Below are 18,596 nucleotides of genomic sequence, written 5' to 3'. Positions count from 1 at the left end.
GCAGGTCTCAAGTTGGTAGGGGACACAAGATACCGTCGTGCGCAAAACAGGGCCGCGGCAGGTACAGTGAAAAGGCTTGTAGAGAACGGAGATGGTTTGTGAAATCGTGTCGCGTTAGCTACCATGAGAGCCAACGGTCTTTTGGACCCTTTCTAACGCCATGAGTTAAATGTGCCATTCCCGGGACCGGCGCCCTCGATCCCCCGCCACCGCCTAATGTTGCTCCTCTTCCGTTCCAAGCAGCAGCGACGTCTGAAGGCGGTCTGCAGACCCACGCCAACGAACAAACATACAGCGCAGGGGAATAATATAAGATGGTCTCTCGAAGCCAGAAGAATCCTTATATAAATAGAGCAAAGAACGTCAACATGTGCTTGTGTGCGGTTGTCCTCCAGCGGTCCAAAGTCGAAAAGCTCCCTTTTAGTCGCCCAATACGTCGTCATCGTCTGCATCATTATTGGCAATAGCCTCTTCCACGTCGGGCTCTTCTTCTTCTTCTTCCTCCTCCAGCAATTCTCGCCGCCGGAGGTCTTCCTTGGATCCCTCTTCCGGCTCAGGTTCGGCTTCCGCAAAAATGTCTTCCTCTTCGTCATCATCGTCGTCGTCGTCGTCGACAACAATCTCCTCGCTGCGCATGGGCTTCGCAGCGGCTGGCTTGGCTGACGTCTTCGCCCTTTGTGCTGCCTGCTTCTTGCCATACAAATGCTCCCGGACCTTGGACGGATCGAGGTAAGCGACCACTTCGGCGAAATTTTTGCCAAGCCTGCCCTGATTTCGAAGAAGACGCTTTCGAAGCTTTCCGGCGTAGGGCCCTGTTTGGTCCAAGACCTTTTGGACGATGGCGAGCACGAACTTGGCAGCCAGCTCACAGAGGGCCTTTTCAGACTTAAGCTCAATGGCGAGCTTCTCCTCTTGACTAAGGCCCTCATCTTCGTCCTCCTCTTCGTCGGAATCGTCGTCGTCCATGGGTTCTTCGTCCTCAGCCGGCTCGTTAAGGATCTTCTTCGTTCGCTTGGCAAAGCTTCGCTCGACACCATCGTAAATGGAGATGAGCTCAGGCAAGAGCTTGGGCTCGAGCTCATGTGCCAGCCTCGTGAGCTTCCTGTAGTTGGCGTTCCCACGAGACTCTTCGGTCCAGTTTCGCAAGGAGCCGAAGAGAACATGGATGTCACAAAGAGCGCCAGTCGCGAAAATACGAATCTCGTCGATGATAGCGCGCGACGATAAAGTTTTGATCAGTCCGGTATCGTACTTTTTGCGCAGGACGGCAAGTTGGTCCATAACAGAATCGGGTATTTCGATCTCGCTTTGAATAGACTTCTGAAAGCTCCGCACCTTCCACATGAAGTAGAACTGGATGCCCTTGATGGCGAAGGACGTGACCTCATCTTCCAAGTCATCGACATCGCTCGGCTCATTGAAAGTACCCCGGCGGACGATGTTAACCAGGATGTCGATGGTAGACGACATGGATTCAGCAGCACGACCTTCAGTTTCGAGGACTTCACCGCAATCGGAGATGCGAGCAAGCTCACTGATCTTCATGAGCACGGTAGAGAGCGCAGTCAAATGCTCCTCTTCCAGGTTGCCGCGAAGGGTGAGCTCGCACGTTTTGTCGAAACTTCGCAGCGTGTTGATGACGTTCTCCCAAAGAACTGCGAGCCTTCCATCAGTCAGCTCCTCAAGCTCGTCATACTGCCGAGAATGGAGGAGAGCAGCGGCAGCTTCGGAAACAACCCTCTTATCGTCATGCCTGTTGAACTGCGTGCTGATCTCGTCCAGCAACTTCTCATACTTGGTCGAATCTTGTCGTAATGCCTGGAAAACCTCCAGGTCCAAAAAGTGCTCCATCCGCAAGACTATGGTGGCGGTGGCAGGATCAGCCCCAAACTTATTGAGAAGTTGCGGGATCACGGTTGCCAGCTCCAGAGCTGTCTCTTCCTGGGCCTCAGTAACTTCCGGGCGACCGCTTTTCTTCTTGTTCTTCTCAATCTCCGTGGTCTGGAGCATCGACATCTTGACCGCCGAGGCCAAGACTTCCAGGAGGATAGCCTCCTCTGACCCCTCGGGCCCGACGGCTTTCTTAAAAGCAATCTCGGTGGAGGCGCCATTTGACTTGGACCTGGACTTGGAACTGACAGTGTGGTCGTAAAGCAGAAATCCTGCCAGCACCTCCCACTCCTTGACATAGGGTACCTTTTCGAAAAGAGCTTGGGATGCGAGCGATATGCGAGTGTCAGGAACGCTCGCCTGCGTGACATCAGCAGCAACGGCAAGACCGTGAGGGTTGGTGTCCTGCTGCTCGCCCTCAACCTGCGCATCGAACGCTGCAAGATTCTCCGCTAGGCACTTGATGTTGACCCATGTGCTGCGGGGTGAGTCATAGTCGTCGTCCTCGATTTCGCCAAAAAGCTCGTCCAGTGCATCCTGGCCGCCGAGCTCCTCCATCTTGCTCTCGATGGAATCTTCGACGCACGAGACAAAGAAGTTGACGACTGCTTTCCTCATCCTGGAGTCGCTGTCAAAAACGAGCTTGCCAATCGAGTCAACTTCGTCTGGCTCCAACATCCCTGCATCCCGTAGAACGTTGATAACAGAGATTGCCGTGACGCGTACAGACACCTCGGCATCCTTCGTGGCAATCTCAATAAGACGGGGTCTGAACCGGTCGATGAAGTGGCCCAGGGGCTGGATGTCCTTCCTAAAGATACGGGCCAGTTGCCTGAGGACTTCCTGTCTGGTTGAAGAGACCACGTCCGAGAGCATCCAACCCAGGTAGCGTAGATACTCGGGCTGCATGAAGACTGTCGGCTGGCCAATGATCCAAGATCCCAAGGCCTCGACACACTCTGTCCGGATACGCGGGTCGATATCTCGGTATCTGTGAATAAAGGTGGTGTCGAAAAAGTCCTTGATGTGATGGCCACACAGCTCTCTGTTGTTGTTGGCCTCATCGAGATTGCGCTGCATTTCCGCTAGCTTCGCCTTGTTCTTGCCCCTCTTGGCTTGATTGATCTGCTGCTCGATCGCAGTAATCCGAGAATCAAGGGTGTTTGCGACGTCAATCAAGCCGTGCACTAGGGAGAGAATGACAGTGGTTGCTGTGTGTCGGAACGGACGGAGTGAGGAAGTCGACATGGATGCTATCCAGCGAACAAGATTTTCCATCAAGGTCGCGTCGTTATACAGAACGTCAGTTTCGTGAACGCTACGTACGACACTCCTGAAAAACCCGGTCAGGAGGTCGCGGAAAGCTTTGGTGTTCTTCGCCCTGGAAATGAGGGGGTACTCCGTGACTTGCTCCTACACTGGATCAGCGCTTGCAATTCATACGGTAGAGGCTCGTGGTATGTTGCGCATCTATACCTCTTGGAACAGATCCTGAAGCTCGGTCAGGCGAGCCTGACAATTATCAGGGTCGCGGACGTCGTCTTCGGTGATCTCGAGATCGCAGCCCGAACATTGCAAGACAAGATTGACAAGTTCGACGATGGCAAGAGCATCGTTGGCTTGGTATCTAGTCTGCCATTTGTCGGCAACCTCATCTGAGGGCAAGCCCGAGGCAAAAACATCGGCTGTAGGTACGTGTCAGATGACAGAGCCGAGGACAACATTCCAGGACGGCTGGCTTACAGTAAAGGCCCTCCCCCTGCTTGTCGGCGGCAGCAATCCTCACCGTCTTCTTTGGGCGAGATGGCAGACTGGCAGAATGACCAGACGTAGTAACCCCGTTCGTCTTTGGTTTCTTGGTGGCGGGCTTCTTCACGCGATTCCCTTGCGATGCGCCCGATCGCTTCTTGGGCCTGGCGCGAGGGCGGTCGTCACCACTTTCGTCGGCGTCGCTCATCGTGGCATCCGTCTCGGGTTCGTCGTCTTCGTTCCCTTCATCGTCCTCATCGTGTTCCGGGCCTCTCTTGCGCTTGGGGGCGGTGACTGGTTCGGGGCTGAACTTTTCGGGGGCTCGCACGACGCGTCCGGATCGACGACGCGACGACTCGGCTTCGGGGGATGCTGTCGCGCTCTCCATGGTGTCGCGCGCAAGGTGGTGTAGTAAAATCGCTCAAAAGTGTAGACAAACGCAAAAATCGCGACGATTAGTTCGCGCCGGTGAGCGAGAGTTCGGAGGAGTGGCGCATACGAGGGAAATTGTCGCGTTGAGTCGGTGCGTCTGTGTCGAAGATGTTTAGGTGATGACTTCTCCAAATTCGTGAGTGGGAGGATGGACTGGTTTGGGTGGATCGACGTGGTAGCATGGCGTACCTGCCTGGAGGACTGTGCGAAGCGCGCAAAACATCGGCGAATACGCACTGTGTGGACGACGTGGGGAAGTAAATGGAAGACCGCGGGCAGACAGGTGGAGGTACGTATCCTTTGGTCACCTTATCACCACTGTGACCACTGTCAATATCTGTACTCTGTAACGCAGTCAACTATCTACCTACCTACCTAAATATTTCGATGGCTATAATACTGAAGAGCACTTAAGTCGAATCAGGCACTTAGAATCGGCACATGAAGACTTGAACAGCGCACTTGGGCAGAGGTTCAGCTAGCTCAAAAACGTTGCTTGTTACATGAGAGCCTAATTCGCATCCATGCACATTTGACGTTCCAAGACTAGCTAGCTGCCAGCCAGCGTTCCATGTTGGCTGTAATACAAAGAAGGAAGGTATTGACTAGTGGTTCTTAAATGCATCGATGTTCCCAACAGGGTTCTCAATCAAAACATACAGCAACAGCAACTAAGGCAGCACGGATACAACGGCGGTCCGATGTCACTCAAAGCCACCCGAGAGCTAAGGTACAGATATAGTAGGGGTTTATCTGCTGTCCTCATCGCATAGGCCCAGGCCGGGGTGGGCTCGCCGGCGGCCACACAGTACGTACTCCTCATCTAGACTGTTCTTGTTCACTAATGGACTTTACTACGGATACAAGCAATCTCTTTGCCAGGAATTGCTATCTCGCAAACCAACAAACAGCAAGGCGGTTTGGCTAGACAGTTCCGAGTGCGTGTTCATCCCAATCCGCGTCTACTTTGTTCACAACAACGACGCAATCTCCCAGGACACCTCTGATTCTGTACAGTCATCAAGAGAAGCCATTCGCAGTCAAGAATGGCTTGCCATACACGGATATACCCCTGAGACACATCGACCAACATCCAAACAGCACCGCCAGGGCTAGCAATGAACTCCCCGTTTCCAAAGTCTTCATCTGTTGCCGGCGAGGGCGAGATTGTGGCCCAGCTGCTGCCGAATGGCCTCTCGGGTCTCAAGGCTATGTCGTACCAGTATCCTTTGAAACTCATCTCACCCACCCCGGCAGCCGACCAGAAGAGCGTTCTAGTCTTCCTGTTATCGTACGGGGGCGGGCTCGTCGGAGGCGATAGCGTCAACCTGTCAATCCGCGCTCTCTCGGGATCGAAGCTCAGCGTTGTCACGCAGGGTCACACGAAGATATTTAAGTCCGCTTCTCCCGACATAGTCACGCGCCAGACCCTCGAGGTCCACATCGAAGACAATGCCGGCATTTGCCAGTTGCCCGATCCGGTACAGCCCTTTGATGGGAGCGTCTATGAGCAGATGCAAATATTCACAGCTGCCCCCAGCGCATCTCTGTGTCTACTGGACTGGGTGACGCAGGGCAGAACGGCACGCGGCGAAGACTGGAGCTTCATCAAGTGGACAGGCCGCAACGAAGTCTGGTCATCAGGAGAAAGGCCGCAAGGCAAGAACCGTCTGCTTGTGCGAGACACGGTCACTCTAGACAGAAACAGCCAAGGCTTGGTCGGCAGGTCATTGCGAGACTCCATGCATGGAAACGGGCTATTTGGTACATTGATCCTTCGAGGGCCGCAGATGCACGCCCTAGGCAACTTTTTCCTTGACGAGTTTGGTGTCTTGCCGCGGCTCGGCGCGAGGGATTTCAGATCAGCAGAGGCCAAGGCTACGGAGGAGAGCAACTCAACGGAGGATGAGTTATGGCGGGCGAAGCGCATAGAGATGGAGGCTAAGGACGGCATCTTGTGGTCAGCGGCGAGAGTCAGGGGATGCGTCATTGTGAAATTCGGAGCGAGCACTGTTGAAGCTGGGCGGTTATGGATTGGCAACATGTTGAGTCGAGAGGGCAGCGTAGCAGCACTTTACGGGGAGCAGTCGTTGATGTGTCTCAGATGAGGAATCAAGAAGCATTCTGAAGAGATGATTGTAATGCCTCACAAATATATATAGATACACGCAAAACCTGGGTGGGATGTATCTTCAGTCAGAAGGGAGCAACACCGCGGGGGTGACTCAACCCCACTTTGCCTAGCAGTTACCTAAAGTGCAGTTGCAAAAAAAATTAAATAAAAAGAAAAGGTACAGGGATACTCACCCTCACTTGGGAATGTATGTACCTTGCTTCCCACCGATGCTTGGTCGGTCCCCCACCACGCTAAGGTAATCGAGCATCTTTTTCTCGAAACGGCACGGGCGCCTGTGAATCTCCATCGATAAACCACACTTGACAAAATTCTCAACCTCCACCCTCCCAGCCTACGACGACAGCGAACGGCCAATTGCATGAGACTGCTATACTAGAACACCGTTTCTTTCGATTCATTACACCCGTCCTATTACTGTCAACCACCATGCCCCCCGAGGGAACGACCCCGGCTCAAGGCGCCGGTAGGGCTCGCGGCCGAGGAACAAGAGGCAGAGGTGCGGGAAGAGGAACATCTGCCAGTGTCACACCAAGCGCCGAGGCGCCCGCGCCGATTTCTAGACCGCCTTCGGCACTGGGCACTGCTACGGGGCCTGCGGGGCTTGTCAGAGACTCTGCAACTCCCCGGCCAGCGCCGACGAGGGGCACCTCCGTTGGCAGGTTCCGCCCCAAGGTCGTGCGCAGAGACGAGGCTGCGAGAGACGCCATCGCTCGACAAGAGTTGGAAAAAGATAATGCGAGGGCAAAGGCTGAGGCTCGAGCGCAAGCTCGGTCTCGAGGTCGCAGCCGGAGAGCTCGTGGAGATGCCATGGGCAGGGGTGGATTCATGTCACGAACTGCTGTTGCCAGCGGCCCCTTCTCGCAAATAAACATTGAGGGTATGTCTGATCGTGTCTTCACGACCGAATATGCAGGACTAACATTCCCTAGGTGGCGGAAGATCAGGCGGAGGCTGGGGAGGAGGTGGTGGTGGCGGCGGCGGCGGCGGCGGCTTTTTCGGTGGTGGCGGAGGAGGGGGCAGAGCCAAGAGAGAAGGTGGTGGGTTTGGAGAGGCATCCGGTCATCGCGAAGCCCGAATCAATGCCGACAGGCTCGCCGGATACGCGGTTGACCGCGAGCCAGACTCAGACGACGAAGCGACAGCAGCCCTCATCAGCTCGAAGCCCGATAATATCTGGCCCATGGGCATTGCGCGAATCGACAAGAAAGAAGAGAAGAAGGTCATTGCCACCTCGGCCGAGCTCGAGGCGGAAGAACAAGGCAAGGCAGAAGAAAGTCTATGGGTTGACGGAAACGAGTCTTTGATGGGCGTTGCTCCTCGGGTGGAGGAAGAGACCAAGGTTTGGCATGCGGCACCCAAAGGCATGGTCCAGGTCAAGGCAGAACCCGGAGCCGAACCAGGCGCCATGGACATAGCGCCAGTCGACTTTGACGCCAGGGTGAAATCCTCGACCCCCGAAGCCGAGGAGAAGATCACGCCTGAGCCGAAGACGAAGAAGCCAGCGGCCGACCCCGAGGTGGAAATGATCACGCACGACATGCAACTTCTGTTGGGCGAACTAGGCACGGTTCCGGACGAGAACTCCAAGGCACCCGAGACCGAGCCGGTGCAGGACAAGGACGGCCGATTGTACCTCTTCCAGTTCCCACCCCTACTCCCGCCCCTGCATCCTGCGACTGCGCCCAAGGTCAAGCCGGAGCCGGACGACATTGTCATGCTGGATCAGCCTGGCGAGCCTGTTGACCTCACCAGGTCGGAAGAGAATATCAAGGCCAAGATCGAGGAGGACAAAGACATTGACTTGACCGACATCAATCAACTTGTTTCCCAAGCCGGCATGATGGGCAAGCTCAAGGTTCGCAAGTCCGGCAAAGTCGAGTTGGACTGGGGCGGACGAACCCTGGAGCTCAGCCCAGCTGCGGGCATGAACTTCTTGACCACGGCAGTGATCGTGGAAGAGTCGGATGAGAAGACAAAGCAAGGCATCATCGGCGGCGACAGCATCGGCATGGGCAAGATCATGGGCAGGTTTGTCCTCGCTCCCACCTGGGGCGATGAGGAGGAATGGGACGTCGACCCGGAAGATCTTGTTGTTCCTGACGAGTAGGGCACTGGGGGGCTGGATGGGTTGATGGTCAGCGCGCGCCAATCCGGCGGATGCGTGCAACGAGGCGGTCACCATCGGCGACACATGTCACAGCTGTGTGTAGACTGGGGGGCCAGATGAGGTAAGGGGACATGGAAAGACAGAGCGAGTGGCTTTGACGCTAAATTTCCGGGAGACAGCGGATAGACAAAAGAGAAAGATACCCTACACGACATTAGCTCGGACTGCAGCCAAAAAACTTTTTGGGACGAACCTGAGAGACGGCGTCGTCCCGTCGGTCTTCCCCACACTCCGCATATGAGACCCTCCGTGAACCCAGCCCCCAAAGCCGCAGCAACAGCGTCTTTTACCTGTGGTTGTGGGTTGTGACTTCAGACCTGTCGGAACAGGTCTTGTCGGTCCAACCTCTCGGGAAGGGGAGAAGGGTGGGGTCCCTTCGAGTTCGTGGTGGTCAGAGGAGCAATGTCACGTCTCTTCGCGCACCACATCTCGCACAATCAGCCAACTCTGCTCTCGTGACCTCAATCTGCCCATACTTCGCTACCCTGCCTTCATGAGTTGGTCGACCCGAGTTGATCCAACATGAGCGAAGAAGCAGGATCCGGCGCCTCGGATTCTCTTCATGTCATCATCATCGGCGCCGGCCTCGCAGGCCTGGCCACGGCCCTCTCTACCAAGCTCGCCAACCCTTCCCACCGCGTCACGATCCTCGAAGCCGTCAAGGAACTCCAGGAAGTCGGTGTAAGTTGTTCGGTCGCCCTTCCCTTCAACCATTACCCTCCTCCATCGAGTCTTCTCCGCTCATAATCGCTGTCGCAGGCCGGCCTCCAACTCACACCTAACGCAACCCGCCTCCTCGACGCCTGGGGCTTGCGCCCATCCCTCTCCGTCCTCGCGACCCGTCCCTCGACCCTCTCTGTCCACCGCTACGACGGCGCCCGTCTCCTCGCCCACGAGCCGCGGCTCCAGGAAACCATCCAGTCCCGCTACGGCCACCCCTTTTGGGGGCTCCACCGCGTCGAGCTCCAGCGTGCCCTCGTTGACCGCTGCACCGCCCTCGGCGTTGAGCTCCGGCTCTCCTCGCGCGTCCGCTCCGTGAATTTTGCGCGCGCCACCGTGACCCTCGACCACGAAGACCGCGATGTCGCCACCGCCATCGCCTCCGCTTCCAGACCCGGCTCCACGATCGCCGGCGACGTCGTCGTCTGCGCCGATGGCATGTGGTCAGCCACCCGCGCCCAGTTCCTTAACCGACCTTCGCCCCCGGCACTCACCGGCGACCTGGCGTTCCGGATCGCGATCCCGATCGACTCCCTCAAAGGCCCCCACAAAGCCGAGCTCGAGGCTTTTATACAGTCCGAAACGGTCCACTTCTGGATCGGCCCGCGGTCCCACGGCGTGTCTTACACTGTGAAACAAGGCCGCATGCTCAATCTGGGCCTGCTATCCCCGGACAACCTCCCCGAGGGCGAGACAAAGGTCATCGGTGACGTCGAGGAGATGCGCTCCCTCTTCTCCGATTGGGACCCCCTCCTCCGCAAGCTCCTGGATCAGGTTGAAAGCGTCCATAAGTGGAAGCTCTGCTGGGTTGAGCCCCTCGACCAATGGGCCAGCCCCGACGGTTTCTTCTTCATGGCCGGAGACTGCTGCCACCCGATGCTCCCCTATCTCGCACAGGGCGCAAACTCGTCCCTGGAAGACGGTGCTGTGCTGGGCTACCTCCTCGGCAAGGTCGGCGGGCGCGGGACAAAGGATGTGCAGCTCCCCGCGGCGGCGGCCATGTACCAACGCCTCCGCATGGGTCGCGGGCAGCGTATTGTCATGGAGTCCTTCCGACAGCGCGACGACTTCCACTTGCCCGACGGCCCAGAGCAGGAGCGCCGCGACGAGGTCATGATGGCGTCGCTGAGGCCGGGAGAGGAGCCGCAGCCCGGCTTCCCGTCGCGATGGACGTGCCCCGAGATCCAGGGTTTTCTTTACTCGTATGATGCATACGCTGAGGCGGAGACGGCCTATCGCCGGGACCCGTATTAGGGCTGTTCAAATATGTTTTAGTTGTATTGGCGTTGCCTAAATGTGGGTGGCTTTGGATCCCCCGTCCATTCTGACTGGCCTACGCGCCAAACCGAGCGGCGCGGTTCAATATAAATGCTGCTAAGTGCCTTGATACATACCTGAGTATCATTCCCTCCGTCTCCGAGGTGACTCTGTCCTGCCCTGTACTGCCGAGCCGCTTGGTTTCCGGTATGTGATCTATGGTCGGCCATTTGTTTGTCCAGGAAACCTCAGGGTGCATGCATAGCGAGGGATCTTGCTCTGACGCCTCTCTCTCGTAAATCCGCCTACATGCTCCTCGAAGCCCGGGAAAACCGCAAACACATGATATAAATGTGATTTCAGTGCTGACACGTTACCCCCCTTACCTTTACTCAGCTGCCATCATCTATCTCTGCGACCCCCAAGGCCAACACGTCCGCTGTGTTGGCTCTGGGCATCGAGACCGTCGAGGCCCTCGAGGTCGACCGAGGACGCGCTTGGAGACCCTATCCTATCCCCCCGCCAGATGTCGCTCGCTTTGTCCCCTTCGATAACATACATTTCGCTTTTGGCCAGACTGCCTCGTTTCTGGGTCGGCGGCTTCATGAAGTCCGGGTCGAACTGCCCCCTCGTTCGCTCTAAGCCAGCCTGCGCAAACGGCGACGGGTATCCGTTTTCGGGGGTTGGCCGCGGCCTGGGCTCATCTTTGACCATACCGTTGAGCTCCAGGTCTGTGTCTCCATCGTCGACACCGTACGGATCATGCCGCGGTGCCGACCGGAGCGCCGTCCGTGCCGTCCCTGACCTCAAGCCCTCGCTTATGGCACCGCTCATACCCGGCGTTCGATCCGTCGATGTGAATCCGCTCAGCCTCCATGCTCGTAGTAGAGGCCGCACGGTGACTAAACTTGATGCGACGATGGCAGCTCCAGGCTCGACGAGAGTCCAGACCATGGCGTCTGTTCCCATGACTGCGGTTGAGTTAGCATGCGTCTTGCTAGGATTTCTCAGGGGCGGGCAAGATGCCGCACATAGGATATCGGTTACATCGCTTAGATCGGCGAGGAACTTGAGTCGGATCAAGGTAGCAATGCTGGCACTGTGGTTTTCATAAGCCTGTTTTGCACGGCCTGGGCGAAGTTAAGAGCTCACAATATTCCAAGTCCAAGGATCACAATGACCGTCGCTTTGGCCTGCTTGGTCATCTTGACGCTCCAAATCATAGGAATGGGGAGAAGAGCCTCCAGACAGGTCAGCATCGTCTCGGGCGCATACATATCTGCATAAGTGACTATAAGAACTCACATATAGCCAATCGCTCAGAATGGTCATGACACTGATGGAATAGGCTGCCGCCACGACGGCGTCCGGTGACACGCACTTGGAGTCCGGAATCGCATAATCCCACTGTGCTTCGATCGGAGAGCATTGGAAAATGTTCCAGAAGAAGATCACCACACTCCAAACGGCCACAACAGCCAGACTGACATAGATGATCCAGTTATAGAGCTTCGAGTTGGAGAGTCGCAGTAGGAAAAGGCCGATGCTCAGCTTGATGAAGAGCATGTCGAGGACATATGTGGCCGTAGCCAAGGCCTGATACTGTATGGCAGTGTTGGCAAACAAGATTGAAAGAGTGGGGCTTGAAGTAACATACCATCAGAGCCGATACCTCGCTCCTCTCGCCGAGGGCTTTGTTGTGGTGGCCCAAACCAGTGTTTATGCCAAGGAGAATGAGAGAGCATGAGAGAGTGAAAACAATCTGAGATGGAGCATCAATCAATACACTGTGACCATGATTATATTGCCGAAGGGGAAAACTTGCCTGGGCCACAACCATGAGCCAGTCATCGATTTGGAAACCCTTGGTCATGAAAGCTCGTACGTAGCATCTAAGAACGACAGAGAGCCAGGTAAAAACAAGGAGCGTTATGGACGTGACTACGAGAGCACCGCCATTGCTCTCTGATAAATCCACCTCAGCCATATGGCTGTGTGGTACTGTTATTATCTAGGGAGTGACAATGTGGCAGGAGCATCGCCAAAGTGAGAGGGAGGGAAGTGAAAGGGAGGAAGGAAAGCGGCAGCAGATCTGGATCGTTACATATGCGGGGCCATGGGAACCATGGCATCTAAAGTCATCAGCCGCGAAGGACAGCATCGAGAAATCTCAGTATCCATTCTGACCAGATCCTTGTGCATTCGTAGGCTAGAACCCAGATGAAATGCCAACTCCCCGAGGGCGGGTCCCAGAGGGTCGCCGAGAATCGAGGCCCTGAAGATGGGTCCCGGTAAGGCAGGGTCACCATGTGGAGAGAGATGAGGGGCCCCGGTGTGCCAGTTATGGCTGGCCGCATGGAGGATGATGGGATATGTAATAAGAGGCGGTGGAACGAAGCGGACCAACCGAATGGGGTCGTTTCTATGCCATGCTTCTGCACAATGCGTACTTGAGATCAGATACGAATCGTACCCTTATAGAAAAGGCTGACAGTTAACAGGGTCGTGTGCTACCTGGTGGTCCCAGTCCGAATGGCGTGCCAGAGAGAGGATTTGTACAAAATATTAGATGACACATTCCCGTCCTAAGAGTTCATCAGTGCAACTTACATAGTCCTCTCACGTGCATGCGTGATGAGGCTTGCAGTTTGCAGGCAAGGCGCCATGTACGGGGGCCCGGGAGGGTGGAAGCATCGAGGCGGAAGGCGCCCACCCCTGAACAGCGAGCTGTGGTGACGAGTGAGCCAAGACTTCTTCGCAGCCCGTCTAGCGGCTGTAAGAGCTCTTTGGTCGGTGGCCATGACTGGTCAGAGAGGGCGGGAGGGAGTCGGATGGGCGAGGATAAAGTGGCGTCCGTTGCTGTGCCGCCGCTCTTCTGGGCCTGCTGCAGAGGGGCAATGCCAACGCTGAGAGCTACCTAGGTAGGTTGGTCAAGATCCTTTATGGGCAAGAAATCCCTCGAGCTTGCAAAGTCCCCGTTGCGTGATGGTAGCAGGCGGGATCAGGGAAGTGCCGCGAGAACAGGAAGCCAACAGGTCCATAAGCCACTGGATATGCCATGGTCTATCGTTTCTGTTTGCTGCTGAAGCTCAGACATTTCTCGCCGGCGGAGATGCCCTATCACGTTGGGGCTCATAGTCGAATCTGGACCAACGTCACGTCTGCGTAACACGGAAATCGGGCTCCGCTAAACATGGTCGACAGGTCCTGGACCAGGGCCCAGCGGTTTGGATCAACCTGGGCGACGACGACACGATATCCTGTGCTAGCAGCACCAATGTAGAACGGATGGCTGACATGAGGCTTGGCCAGTGAAGAGGAAAGCGCGCTAGACATTCAGCGTAACATGAGATGAAGGGAAGCTCGACAAGTCGGCTAGGGAGGCTGCCGGATACAACGAGCCGAGATATGCGGCGGTGTGTGGAAGAAAAGGTAACGAAACAGCAGCAGCCAGTAGTCTCGATGAAGGGGAGGGGTGCGTCGAGGGGCCGGCCCGTGTTGGAGAATCCGACAATGGCAAGAAACCCCCCCCCCCCCCCCCCCCCAGATACATACCTACCTGCCTACTAAGGTACGTGGCTAAGACGGTCCCTCTTGAGGTCGCACAGGTACGCAATATAGAGGAAAGCCATAGAAACACAGTATAAGTGCTATACCCAGCACTGAAAACAATATATGGTTCCGTGGTAATGAGAAACACCTACCTGCCTCCCTAACAATCCGACAATAGCTTTGCTACATAGGTAGGTAGGAAGGCGCACGCACGCATTGGCGATGGGGGACGGCGAGAGAGCTGCAAGCAGAGCCCCCTGGTCACGTACGGCACACCCTCTGGCCCTCTCCCAGGTACCTAGTCTTCAGCGGTGCGGGGCGGGGATGGTTCCTGAATCCGTTCCACCATCTGGTCACAGAGCATGATGGGGTGATGGCCAGAGGAATGAGGCGTCGCGGGTGGGATGAGACTTTCTGTGTCTGTGCCGCGTGTCTGCTCTCCCCTCTCTCGTTGTGGTTCTCGCCATGCCATCTAGCCTAAGTACCTATGGGTAATGAAGATGACGATGAGCATGAGCAGACGGCCAATGGTACCTGAAGATATGTGTGTACCTTGCATATCTTAGGGACGGAGCACGGTACCTAGAGGTACAGGCACTGCCTCGTTCTTGCTTCCTATATTAACTGTGCCTTGCGGGTTCCACACCACTTCGGCTAAATACCTAGACCATAGTGGATGCTCGAGGATGGAAGGAGCCATTGTGCCACTTTATTGCATTTAAGAGCACCAACGCCATCCATCCATCCCCGTCCCAACATGATGTGAGGAGAAGAAATGGTATGGTAGGCATCCGCAGCAACACAGCCGCAGCTCATATGTTTTATGGGGCAGACACGACGAACGCAGCGCGCGAATGCGTGTTCAGTCTGCCTGGAGGCTTTTGAAACCTTACGTAACCAAATAATGATTGCCGTTGTTGTTCCAACGGATCGGGGTTTTCAGGTCTCCAGGATACGTCACACAGACACTCCTCTGGCTTTGCATGGACGCGGGCGTCATCCAATTAACAAGTGCCACCAGCCAAGCTGCAAAGCCCACGAAAGTGTGATTTTTTCTCTGTTTAGCTTCTTCTTGGTATTCAATGCATATCGGGGCCGAGAAAGATCAGCCCTCTGGTAAAAGTGATTGATATCCCGTCGTCGGGGTAGAACACCGCGTTGGGTTTGTTTGCAATCAGCTGCGGATGGAGGACTGGTGGAAGACGGGTGGCCAGTGGGCAGCGGCCATTTCGGAGTGTTAATCGCACGTCGCAGCCCGTCGTTACATCGTTACATCAACCGACGACTCAACTCCCGCTCAATTTCTGGTGTCTAGCGTTGCATCGCATGTACCGGTGGCCTAGGGTCGTCATTGAGTTCTAAGAACCGAGTACTTACCTTCGTAGAACCGGATTCGGCGTTTCAACTCCACTGGCACCTGGCCAGATACATACTTATGACGAGGTAGGATGATGCTGGCACAGGACCGAGTCTGAGGTTCTGAGAAAAATGGAAACAAGACGCGCCGGCAGCCGGGCCAAGATGGGAAGGTTAAAGGCCTGAAACGGTGCTTCTCGGAGGCGGATGCGAGGACGGAAAGCCGGAAGACGGAAGGCCCCACCCACACGTTCTTGCCCTCTTCTGTTATCAACAGCTCCGGGTACACTGAACAGTCCAACGACCGCACCGGTCGTCGCACTGACACAACTCCCTTCTTTTCTTCTTCTCGCAACATTATCGTCGTCTAGACATCAATCCTATCCCCAACGCCCCTCTGGACCTTCACTGCCAGCCTCTCACCGCCGCACATCTCGGCTGTTCTACGTCGTGCCAAGCTATCTCGGAGCATTTCAGCTCTTCGGGTCCTTTTTTGCCTCGCCTCGCCCTTCACATCGACCCACACATACATAGCTAGAGTGAGAAGCCGCCGCCGCCGCCGCCAACAACCATACAGGTCACATTAAGCAGTCGTCGTCATGCCGGATTCTCTGACGTTCACCGAGCATCATTATGCCGCAGACAGCAAGCTCCAGAGGTTGGGAGTTTGGGAATTGCCCCAAACCGCAGAGAATGCGTCCGGGTACTGGATAATGTGAGTTGTCGTAAGTGCCGCCACCTGTGAATTATCATTAACGTGCTTGCGATTAGCTATCTCCACGGCGGTGCTTGGCGTGACCCCCGCAAGACTTTTCATGATTTTGAGCATTCGATCGACGAAATCGCCAAGACTGGCTCCGTTCCCAAGTCCGAGATTCGCGGCTTCGTCGGTATTGACTACCGCCTCTCCCCGCACCCTCTCTTCCAGCAAGACCCCGCCGTCACCCCTCCGGCGGAACTTCGTCTCGCTCAACATCCGGACCACCTCCGTGACATCTGGTCGGCCCTCGCCTTCTTGCAGCGCGAGTACGATATCCAGGACCGTTACATCCTGATTGGTCACTCGGCCGGCGCTACCTTGGCCCTCCAGCTGCCGATGGGGCCTGTTGCTCTCGGCGCCGCCCCACCATCCGAAGTCAAGATGCCGGCGGCGTTTATTGGCGTGGCCGGCATCTACGAGTTGCATGACTTCAACGCCCGCCACGGCCAGAGCTATACCCAGTTCATTGCCGGTGCCTTTGGCGAAGACCAGAAGTCCTGGAACAAGGTCGTGCCGGCCACCTTCTCGGGCAGCTTCAAGGACGCCTTACCTGCGCAGAATCTTATCTTGCTGGCGTGGTCTCCCGACGACTCGCTCGTGGACGAGCCCGAGATCGACGGCATGGCGTCTAAGTTGAAGAAGGACGGCGTCGAATGCACGGTCGCCAAGAATCTCACCCACGATCACGACTTCGCCTGGGAAGATGGCAAGCAAATTGCGCGACTGCTTTCAGAAGCCCTCGATTTGTTGAGAAAGAAGTAGAACAAGGCGCCATATAAGTAGCAGACTAACAGACCATGTTCTTCTTTCTTTCCTAAGCCTTACACGTCGAACGACAGATATGCTAGCATGTCAGGTTGGTCGGTGACCTGCTTGCAAAGATGCCGCTTTTTGTATTTGCTGCCAGCTACGTACGATACCCGCGGCCTTCCCTCTCGAAATCTCTTCGCAACCAAATACTATTACTTCCAAATTACAGCTTGACCCTCCAGGCTTTTCCCGCCTTGGCGGTTCTCGCCGCTGCAATCATCAGTGAGCTCGCTATCATCATGGCGCCACCCCATATCTGAGCCCCGAGATACTGCCCGCCGGCCTTGTCAATGATGGCGCCAGCCGTTGGAGGCCCGGCCAACGACGCAAAGCCCGATATCGTTGCAATCATACCGAAGCGCGTGCCCATCTTCTGCGGGTCTGTCGTCAGGCTTGCCGTTGAGCCTACAAACACCCCCTGTGCCGCTCCGTTGGACAAGCCGAAAAAGACGCTGAAGATGTACATGCCCGTCCTGGTCTCTACACCGATCCATACAAACTCCATGCCGCCCAGCAGGAATACCATCAACATGAACATGTTAATGGGGCCGACATGACGGTCAGCCAGCCAGCCAACGACTGGGCGAATGGGTATGCCCATGCCGTTGGTGATAAGAAGCAGCGATACCGAATCGGTCGTCGAAAACCCTACAATCTTTCGGGAGTATGTGTTGATCTGTTGCGTTCGTGAGCGCGTGTTGGGGGCACACCGCGGCTGTTTGCGACTCACGTAGAAGAAACCAAAATACAGTGCCATGAAATAGAAGAATACTCCCAAGGTGAACAAAATGTACGGCCCTTCCCGAAAAGCGGTCCACTCGACCAGCGGACCGGACTTTCTCGGGGGTAGCCGGGGTCTCAGAAGCACATTGGCTATCGTCGCAACGGCGAGCGCGACAAAGGCAGAGCAACGTACGGCCCAAGGGAACCCGACTTGCGGAACAAGGTACTGCAGGGTCGACGGAAAGATGAGGCTGCCAACGCCAGTGCCTGTTGTCGAAATGGCCAGCGCCAAAGACCGCTTTTCCTTGAAGTAGGACCCGATGATGGCGACGCTTGGCATGAAGAGGACACCGAGGCCCATGCCGGTGCAGACGCCCTGGGCGAGCATGATCTGCCAGTACCGAGTGCATAGACTGGTCATGAAGGAGCCAAAGATGACAAAAAGGCACCCCACTAAAACGGCATGCCGGGCGTAGCCGGCGTCCGTCAGCCGGCCCGAGATGGTGCACAGGGCAAATGTCAGGAAGATCTGGACCGAGCCGATCCACGAAACCTGGGCCGCGGGCAGGTGCAACTTATCGGTGTAGTAGAGTTGGTAGACGCCGAACGTCGCCGGGTAGCCCCACGCCAGCGCGTTGAGCATGTTGCCGGCCAAAACCTGGGACCATGCTGTCCATCCTCCTTCCGGGTAAACGAGGTCATGCTCCGCGGACCACTCGGGATCCGCTTCGAGGTCATCTACGTTCATAGTTTTGTTCAGGCTTTCCCCCGCGGCGTTGCCGGTGGTGTTTGCGCCGTGAGTGAGGCTTCTCATCGGCGTCGTTCCGTCCGACATAATTTCTTTCGTTTACAGACGTGCGGTAGAGGTCACGGCCGGCGGACTGTTCACAGAGGTATTTTTGGCAAGCCCGTCAGGTTCATTGACCCAATATGTAAGCAGGCTGCAAAGAAGGGCGCTTATCTATATACCCCGACGCTATCAGAAGACTGCCGAGATCGAGTGCGATCAAGGTGTTACACCCAAAAAGGCGCAAGGCGGTTGC

General features: G+C 56.0%; 7 protein-coding genes across 7 annotated transcripts; 4 read left to right on the top strand and 3 right to left on the bottom strand.

Annotated features, from left to right (window-relative positions):
* On the bottom strand, positions 1–4,193 carry CDEST_05010 (Putative armadillo-like helical, stromalin conservative domain, cohesin subunit Scc3/SA). The gene is made up of 3 exons (XM_062921169.1): positions 3,634–4,193; positions 3,367–3,575; positions 1–3,303 (listed from the first exon to the last, which is right to left on the bottom strand). Exons 1-3 carry the CDS (start codon positions 4,025–4,027, stop codon positions 421–423), a joined length of 3,486 nt encoding a protein of 1,161 aa, XP_062777220.1. The 5' UTR covers positions 4,028–4,193; the 3' UTR covers positions 1–420.
* A 416-nt stretch (positions 4,194–4,609) lies between these two features.
* On the top strand, positions 4,610–6,312 carry CDEST_05009 (Putative urease accessory protein UreD). Its single transcript, XM_062921168.1, has one exon. It carries the CDS (start codon positions 5,190–5,192, stop codon positions 6,177–6,179), a length of 990 nt encoding a protein of 329 aa, XP_062777219.1. The 5' UTR covers positions 4,610–5,189; the 3' UTR covers positions 6,180–6,312.
* A 176-nt stretch (positions 6,313–6,488) lies between these two features.
* Positions 6,489–8,744, top strand: CDEST_05008 (Putative DNA-directed RNA polymerase III subunit RPC4). The gene is made up of 2 exons (XM_062921167.1): positions 6,489–7,085; positions 7,138–8,744. The coding sequence occupies exons 1-2, from the start codon at positions 6,635–6,637 to the stop codon at positions 8,313–8,315; spliced, it is 1,629 nt and encodes a 542-aa protein (XP_062777218.1). The 5' UTR covers positions 6,489–6,634; the 3' UTR covers positions 8,316–8,744.
* On the bottom strand, positions 7,210–13,146 carry CDEST_05006 (uncharacterized protein). Its single transcript, XM_062921165.1, has 7 exons — positions 12,540–13,146; positions 12,010–12,484; positions 11,658–11,954; positions 11,505–11,614; positions 11,384–11,451; positions 9,121–11,323; positions 7,210–9,041 (listed from the first exon to the last, which is right to left on the bottom strand). The coding sequence occupies exons 2-6, from the start codon at positions 12,337–12,339 to the stop codon at positions 10,755–10,757; spliced, it is 1,374 nt and encodes a 457-aa protein (XP_062777216.1). The 5' UTR covers positions 12,340–12,484; positions 12,540–13,146; the 3' UTR covers positions 7,210–9,041; positions 9,121–10,754.
* CDEST_05007 (Putative FAD-binding domain, FAD/NAD(P)-binding domain superfamily) lies at positions 8,747–10,350 on the top strand. Its single transcript, XM_062921166.1, has 2 exons — positions 8,747–9,056; positions 9,135–10,350. Exons 1-2 carry the CDS (start codon positions 8,898–8,900, stop codon positions 10,347–10,349), a joined length of 1,374 nt encoding a protein of 457 aa, XP_062777217.1. The 5' UTR covers positions 8,747–8,897; the 3' UTR covers position 10,350.
* Positions 13,147–15,574: 2,428 nt separating the features above from the next.
* CDEST_05005 (Putative kynurenine formamidase, vertebrates/fungi-type, alpha/Beta hydrolase) lies at positions 15,575–16,973 on the top strand. Its single transcript, XM_062921164.1, has 2 exons — positions 15,575–15,975; positions 16,032–16,973. Exons 1-2 carry the CDS (start codon positions 15,860–15,862, stop codon positions 16,780–16,782), a joined length of 867 nt encoding a protein of 288 aa, XP_062777215.1. The 5' UTR covers positions 15,575–15,859; the 3' UTR covers positions 16,783–16,973.
* A 20-nt stretch (positions 16,974–16,993) lies between these two features.
* On the bottom strand, positions 16,994–18,388 carry CDEST_05004 (Putative major facilitator superfamily, MFS transporter superfamily; the record flags this gene model as incomplete). Its single annotated transcript, XM_062921163.1, has 1 exon — positions 16,994–18,388. The coding sequence occupies one exon, from the start codon at positions 18,386–18,388 to the stop codon at positions 16,994–16,996; it is 1,395 nt and encodes a 464-aa protein (XP_062777214.1).
* Between the last annotated feature and the right edge of the window lie 208 nt (positions 18,389–18,596).

The sequence above is a fragment of the Colletotrichum destructivum genome, chromosome 3 (genome assembly GCF_034447905.1).
Source record: "Colletotrichum destructivum chromosome 3, complete sequence".
In the NCBI taxonomy this organism is placed as follows: Eukaryota; Fungi; Ascomycota; class Sordariomycetes; order Glomerellales; family Glomerellaceae; genus Colletotrichum; species Colletotrichum destructivum.
Note: the sequence above shows the minus strand (reverse complement) of the source record. Positions and strands in the feature narration are given on the sequence as shown.